This window comes from Loxodonta africana, chromosome 8 (genome assembly GCF_030014295.1).
Source record: "Loxodonta africana isolate mLoxAfr1 chromosome 8, mLoxAfr1.hap2, whole genome shotgun sequence".
NCBI classification, from domain to species: Eukaryota; Metazoa; Chordata; class Mammalia; order Proboscidea; family Elephantidae; genus Loxodonta; species Loxodonta africana.
In genome coordinates, this window is record NC_087349.1 from 66919692 (window position 1) to 66927898 (window position 8207).

General features: G+C 38.2%; 1 protein-coding gene across 1 annotated transcript in view; it reads left to right on the forward strand.

The window, feature by feature from the left end:
* SDHAF3 (succinate dehydrogenase complex assembly factor 3) overlaps positions 1–7992 on the forward strand; it is a 45524-nt gene extending 37532 nt beyond the window's left edge. Inside the window, exon 2 of the mRNA XM_003407117.4 lies at positions 375–7992. Within this exon, the coding sequence (XP_003407165.3) occupies positions 375–578 (204 nt within the window). The 3' untranslated portion in view covers positions 579–7992. The remainder of the gene's footprint in view (positions 1–374) is intronic.
* Positions 7993–8207: the final 215 nt, after the last annotated feature.

Below are 8207 nucleotides of genomic sequence, written 5' to 3' on the forward strand. Positions count from 1 at the left end.
AAAAGCCATGGCCCCAGACATATGTCCATGCTTGTGTACATACAGTTTTGCATGTGATTTGGGGTCCTTTATACATTCTCCTGAAACCCATCTGTGGGCCCATCACCAGGATCTCCAGGTTAAAAACTTTGCTAAAAGTCTTTTAAAACTCCTAAAGTGCTAAAAATAAGATATATTTGTAATTATCACTAAATAGTAAAGATGCAGCTATATTGTTTATATCCTCTTTACCAAATGCAGAATCATCAGGGATGGAGAAAAATAAGTGACTTGGAATTAGAGTTCTTCAAGCCCTTCAACATTGAATAAATAAAAACAGATCTTATTTGAATTTTTTATCTACAGCCCCAATTTTTCTTTCTTTTTTTTACTAGGTATATGCAGCAGTGCTGTGGCAACAAGCTAATGAAAACAGACAAAATTCACCTGAACAAGCATGTTTTGGAACTGCCCTCCCAGAAGAAAAACTTAATGACTTTCGAGATGAACAAATTGGACAGTTGCAGGAGCTGATGCAAGAAGCCACTAAACCCAATAGGCAATTTAGTATTACTGAGTCCACAAAACCAAAATTTTAGTCTATATAATAAAGCGTAACAAGGATTTTAAAGATCAGGCCCCCTTATTTAGCTCTCAGTGAATTAAAAAAAAATTTTTTTTTCAGCTTTTAGCTTTTGAGAATATCTGCTGTTAGTTGAAATATTCTTTTGGGATGTTGTGAATGCTTTCTGCAATATATGGACAAGATCACTCGTAGACAAAACTTTACATTATTAGGATAATAGTACTTTCTGGATGGGATTTGATTTTTGCACTAAACCAGAAAGAATGGCTCCAAAATGGATAAACTTCCAGAATTTTGCTGAAAAGTGTTTATATGTAAATTTGCTTGTAGTGCCGTCCTTGTTCAGGCATTAGCTTATGACTTGTGTAGCTTCATCAGATAAGCATAGCTTGATAATGATAGATGTGGGGTTCCAGCAGGGTTATGTGTCATTCTGCATTGTCATTCTGCGCGTTACATCATTTCTGCTCTAATACCACATACATGATTATTCTTTTGAAAGTCCCTCCTCCCTGGATCATGTTTATTCACAATGAAAGATAAAGAGAGCTTTACGATTTAGTATTATACTATCATTTGTGTAATAGATTATACAAGTGTAGTATATTTCTACAGTGCTTGTTCATAACAATTGACGCCTTAAATAATTTGTAGCTGCCCTGAGAATCTCATCTATTGCCTAATGGTTGGGCAGATAAAAACACTTCTGTAGAATTTTCTTATACTGAAGTCGATACTTAAGTTGATTTATAAACTAAAAAAATCAAACGGTAAACCCATTCACATCATAAAACATACATTGTGAATTTTTAAAAAATATAATGAGCTAAAATGATTTGTGTCTTTAGTTCCGGATATTTATGGCTGTTTAGTTATGGAAATGATCATTTTTCAGTTGCAGTTGCATTATGTCAGCTCTTTAAAAAAGGATTCGTGTTTTCTCTTTCTGGTTTCGTCTCATGGGCTTTCTCTTCGTGTATGCCTCCAGGCCCCTTAATTCTTTCTTTCATCCCTCTTTAAGTCAGTCTGTCAGTTGAGCGGTTGGTCGTTTTCTCACTGAAAGACAGGCAGCCTGTCAATTAATAATAGTCTTTGTATTATAACAGTCTCCCGGGATACAGCAGTGAATAAGATAAAGCCCCTGTCCTCAAAAAGTTTAAAATCTAGTTGTGTATTCAGAAACCCTGTTTCATTATGAACAAATACTTTATACTATCAGACTCTTTACAGTACTATCTTTTTCATCTTCTTGCCTAACAGAAACCTAACAACTGTGAGGACACTGTATCCCGTGGAAGTGGGAGTTGTGGATTCTTTTACAAATTCAGTGTGGTATAGCACCCCCTTTTGTCCCTTTCAAACTATCACTAGGCCACCCTCACTTAAGATCTCTCTTTCCTTTGTCGTTTTTCTTTTTTGGTTATACTTTCCTATTCTTTCTGTTCTTTGGTACCTGGCTCACACTTCTCATCTCAAGTTAGTCATCATTTTGGTGACCTCAGTATCCATATGGTTGACTTATCCAGTAGGCAAATGATTCTTTGACATTATTCACTTAAACTCATTTAACCACCTACAAAACCCCAAACCAAATCAACTGCTGGGTCAATTCCAACTCAGTGGAACTGCCCCATAGGGTGTCCAAGGCTGTAAATCTTTACAAAAGCAGACTGCCATACCTTTCTCTTGCAGAGCGGCTGGAGGGTTTGAACAGCTGACCTTTCTGTCGGTAGCCGAGTGCTTAACCACTGTACCACCAGAGCACCTTTTAACCTATAATCATGGCTATATTTAAACCATCACTTTATTTATAACTATTCATTCCACATCTGAAATTATGAATTAAAATATCCCATGCTTTTGTCACTATCTCTTATTTTAACAATTCAAGTCTTAATCCTATTGTACCTAGTCATCCTTTCAATAAATACCTACTGAGAATCTTCCATATGCCAAGTGTCATTCTGGAGATTGAGGCCACAGCAGTGATCAAAGAAAGTGTACCCTCGTGGAACTCACATGCTGAAGGAAGGAGACAAAGTACATAAAATTAGGTATAAGTATTACGGGAAAAAATAAACGAGGAATACGGGGTAGGGCTGAGATACTCTAAAGTGCCACAGAGAATTCATAGGGTTGCTGTAGGATATTTAACAATTTTGAAGAAATCACAGCCATATTTGTTAGACATCACATAAGGAGTGTCAGGGGACAGCCCCAGCAGGGAAAGACCCTCACTGTGCGTCCTGCAGATAATCCGAAGAACAGTCACATAGCCCTTTCCAGATTCATATGTTCAGGGAAACTTACTGACATGGGCAAGCAGCTGTTTTCTCCAGTGGCGGCTGGCTGGAGTATTTTCTGCAACCACCTAGCAAGGGACCCAAGCTTATATACCATTCCAGTTGGGACCAAGGTTCATTGTTTCCTTCCACGTCCTTGGGCAGTCAGTGTTCCCAGGGACTTCACGTCCAGGCCCAGATGTTTTCTTTCTTGTTACTAAGGCATTCTTTGGCCTTGGCCACTGGCCCCGCCATGCCCCTCTAGCCTTGTACCTTAGCCCGAGTCCATCCCGAATTCATCCCCAGCATGCTTCAGGGAAGAGCAAAGCTGGCTCCATTAGGGAGGGGATGCATATAGCTGAATAGCATTACCCTGCAGGAGCTAGAATACTCCTTAGAAGCAAGGATGGTGAAACTACGTCTCACATACTTTGGACGTGTTATCAGGAGAGATCAGTCCCTGGAGAAGGGACTTCTGCTTGGTATAGTAGAGGGTCAGCAAAAAAAAGGAAGCCCCTCAATGAGATGGATTGATGCAGTGGCGGCAACAACGGGCTCAAGGATAACAATTGTGAAGATAGTGCAGGACCAGGCAGTGTTTTGTTGTACATAGGGTTGCTATGAGTCAGAATCTACTCAATGGCACCTAAAAATTACAAGTCTTTTAGGTTATAATTTTCTTCCATCCTTTTTAAAAACAATGGTGTTCTCTGCGATTCTATCCTAAGCACTTTCACTTCACACACCCATTGCTTCAAATGTCAGCTATACTCTTAAATCGGTAATACCACTCTAAATCTTTTAATTTCTAAACTTCAGATCTGTATTAGAAATTTAAGTAGACATTTCCAATTGAATTTAAAATCAAACTTACTTTTCTAAGCCTTCTTAGTGAATAAATGGTATTAATATATACTCAACTCAATTCAGAATTTTATAACTCAGCCTATATTTCACCATCTCTCTAGGGGTTTCCTAGTCATTATTCAGCAATTTTGACAACTCCATGTGGTAGATGGAAAAATGGCTATAGCTCTCCACTGCTTCCAGTACCCGTACCATTTGCAATGTAACTTTGAAACTTCCCATCAAGAATTTCACCTGTTTTCTAATTCCTCAAATCTTGGCTGGCCTTGTGACTTGATTTTCTCAAAAGAAGGGCAGAAGTGGCATTATGTACACTTAGGGTCTAGGCTTCAGAGCCCTGCATACTTCCACTTAACTTTATTAGAAACCTGCTCAGCTGCAGTGTGAACAAGCTCAGGCTGGCCTGCCAGGGGATGAGAGATGATGTGAAACAGAGGTGAACCACTCCAGCTGAAGCTATCCTAGACCAGCCAGCTCTCAGCCAGCCACAGATGCACGAGTGAGCCCAGCTGAGATCAGAAGAACTGCACAGCTGAACCCAACCCAAATTGCCATCACCAATCACAAGCTAAATAAATTATAGTTCTAACCGTTAAGTTTTGGGGTGGTTTGTCATACAGCCAGAGCTGACACACGTTACTGCCTTACTCATCTCAAATTTATTCCCTTTTTGCCACTTAACAGTGTGATATTTTAGGCTTAGCATTTTTTTTTCTGTGTAGTAATCTCTATGTGACTTTATCTCCAAACTTCTCCTTAATGTATTATTCTCCGTGCTGCTACCTGTATAGCTTTACTGATACTCAAATCGGATCACTTCATTTCCCTGCTTGAAATTTGAGATGGAGGAGGTGTTGAGACTATACTCAATACTAGTGAGAGATGGCACAACTGATATTTTACCACTGGTGGTGGTGAATAAGGGGAATCTGAAACAGCTTTTGGGGAATAAATTGGCAATATGTACTAAGAACTTTAAGAGTGATCTTACCTTTTGAACCTAATATCCCATTTGCAGATTCTATAAGGAAAAAAAAATCAGAAATGTGGACAAAATTTTTCATATAAACATGTTATTAGAAATGTTATTTAAGGCAGTGAAAAATTGGGAATTGCAAAAATGCCTCAAACATTAGAAAAGTTAAATGAGTTGTAATAACATGTACAATTAAACAATTTAAATTTAGGTTTACAGAGAATTTTTAATGATATGGGGAACTTTACTGATACTGATGAACAAGAAAAGGATACTATGAAATATGTAGCATTTACACAAAGATGTTATTTTTCCTTTTTCAGTGATGTGACAGAATATGTTAATCTGAGTAGTTTTCCCACTGAAAACTAAAAATTATGGATAGAATATGAAAACATTTTTGAGAAGCATTAAGGAGCTGGCAATATTCCAAAAGATCAGGTAATTTTAAGGCCAAGATCTAAGTGAAACTGGGAACTGAGGTAAGTAAAGGTTGAAGCTCTTTTGCCCTAGGAGTGAATTTCAGCTTTAGTTTTGATGACCCTTTGGACCACAGTAGGCAGAAGACAAAGCATAGGGCTTACCCGAAGTGGAAAGTCATCAGAGGCACTTTTTCCATAAAGCCAGGACCCTAAGGACTATACCCTCAGGGTAAAGGCAGGCTAGAAGTCATCCTCCACTACTAGTGAAAATTTGCAGGTTCAGTGCAATGGGTTTCTCTTATAAGTGGCCTTCTGGCCCTGGGTTTGTAATTCTGTCAAGATGATTTGCTAGGCCACAATCTTGCAAAGGGATTTATTACTATGTAAATAGGGTGCATAAAACATTTCTGGGGATTGGTTGATTACCATGCAAATTAGATGACTGTGGCCTACTGAGGGGTTTGGTCAGTTCATGATCTTGGTGGGAGAAGTAGGCTTATAAAAGGGCCAGTCCCACAGAGGTTCGGGGAGACCTGACTAACATCAAGAAGAGTTTGGAGCAGAGTGTATCCTTTGGACCTGGGGTCTCTACACCGAGAGCCTTCTAGACCAAGGAGCCAGAGCTATATAACACTAGAGTCGGTATGAGGCAGTGGTAAGCAGGACACCAGTGTGAGATGGCTGTGGTGGGCTTGCTGACCCATGGAGCAAGAGAGCTGAGCACCTTTGGGCAGAAGGCTTTGCTGGCAGAGTAGGGTGCCTCTGGGCATTTGTTGGCAAGGCTAAAAGAGCTGTAACACTTGCCTGAGCAGGGCAAAGACCAGGCTGACATGAGGTCCAGTGGGAGTAGGCCAGGTGGCTATAGGCCCAAGCAAAAGGCCTGCCTGTGGGAATGGCTGAGAAGCAGCTGTGAACTGTCTTGGTTGGAAGCTGTCCTGATTGATGAATTGTATCCTGTCATCTGCAAGTCGACCTTGATCTCAAGTTGTAGCCTGTTATGTAATCATGAGTATGCTCTGTGAGTTCTGTGTGGCCGTTGCAACAAATTATTTAACCCAGCAGAGAAGTAGAGAGTGCTGTGGGGAGAATAGTTAGAATCAGAAAAGGTGAAAAGGTTGGAGAGTGGAGGTGTGTTTGACCTCTACCTCATAGGAATCAGCTTTGTGCTGATGCTGATTCTCATTCCCCCTTCTGAATTTAGGTAGGCACTGATGGTAGATTACAGCCTCCAAACCAAGCCCATTGCCATTGAGTTGATTCTGACTCATACTGAACCTATAGGACAGAGTAAAATTGCCCCCTAGGGTTTCCACAGAGCAGCTGGTGGATTCAAACTGCTGACATTTTGGTTAGCAGCTGAGTTCTTAACCACGGTGCCACCAGGACTCCATAGCAGGCTAGCGCAAATTCAATTTCACTTGGGTGGTAAAACCAACAAAACTTAAGCTATGAATTTAGTGTAAAATGGCCCAAGAATCAGTTTCTGACAGATGTAAACAAATCCTCTTCGGAGGATGTTAGGTCACAATTTTCCTAAGAGAATAAACACCTCAGAAATAAAATCCACAAATGGAAGGAAGGAAATAAAGATTAGAGCAGAAAGTAATGAAAAATCAGAAGTTTATTCTTTGAAAAAGAGCCATAACAGTGATCACCCTCTGGCAGGGTTACTCAGGGAAAAACAGAAAGGCACAAATAAGAGCAACAAGCACGAATAACCGATACAGGAAAGAAAAAGAGGACATAACTGTTTGTGATATAAAATGGCTAAGGTATTGTGAACAAATTAAAGCCAGTAATTTGTAACATGTAGAAGAAATGGATATATTTCTCGAAAAACGTTGCTTACCAAAAATAGACAAGAGAATGGTTTTATAGCCATTACCGTAATTGAGTCAATAGTTTAAAATATTCTCAGAAAGAAAATTCCAGGCCTAAACAACTTCTTTGGTGAATTCTGCCAAATATTCAAGACAAATCCAGCAACATGATCTGTTCAGGTTTATATTAGGAATCCAAAGTTGTTTTTACATTATAAAATCAATTGTTATGATCCACCATATTATCAAATTAAAGGAGAATGATCATCTTATTAGATATAGAAGAAGCCTTTGTTAAACACTCAAAATCCATTCATGATAAAAATGTTCTTAACAAACTAGGTTTAAAGGACACTTCATCAATCTAATTACAGGATTTCTACCAATCATCTCTAGCAAGCATAATGATGAACCATTAAAAGCTTCCATTTTTGAGATTGGGAAAAAGCCAAGGATGTCTGTCACCACTTTAAAAAACAAAAACAAAAAACAAAACACTTATTCTCAGATAATATGATTGTATATTTAGGAAATTTAAAAAGAATCTACAAATTATTAGAATAAGAGAATTTAACAAGTTAGCTAGATACAAAAATTGATATACAAAAATAAATTGCATTTCTATATCCTAGCAACAAACAGAACACGAAAATTTATAAAAGTACCAATAAAGTAGCATCAACAAATATTAAGTACTTGGACACCTTAACAAAAGATGTTAGAACTCTCTTGACAAAATTATAAAATTTTTCTTAAAGACACTAAAGAAGACCTTAAGTAAAGTTTTATTCCATACCCCAGGTTTGGAAGACTTAATATTGTAAAGATGTTAAGTGTCCCCAGATGGTCTGTAATTTCAATGCAATCTCCACAAAAATTCCAGAGGTTTTTATTTTTAGTTGACAAGTTTATTTAAAAAATTATTCAGAAATGCAAATGTCCAGAAATAGCCAAGGCACTCTTTAAGATGAACAATGTGGTAGGACTTACTCCACCTGATATCAAGACATAGTTATTAAGACAGTTTAGCAGTTTATTATATGGACCCTTGGTTTATGACAATGGTGGTACTGCACTATGGTGGGGAATCGACGGCTTTTCAATAAGTGGTTGAGTATTTTTATAGAAAAAAAAAAAAAAAAAAACCTCTTTGGCCCATAGAATTAGTTCTAGGTTTCTTAAAGATCTATATGTGAAAGACAAAACTATAACACTTTTAGAAAGTTAGGTAAAGAATATTTTCAAAATATTGGTTAGGAGAAAACTTCTTGAATA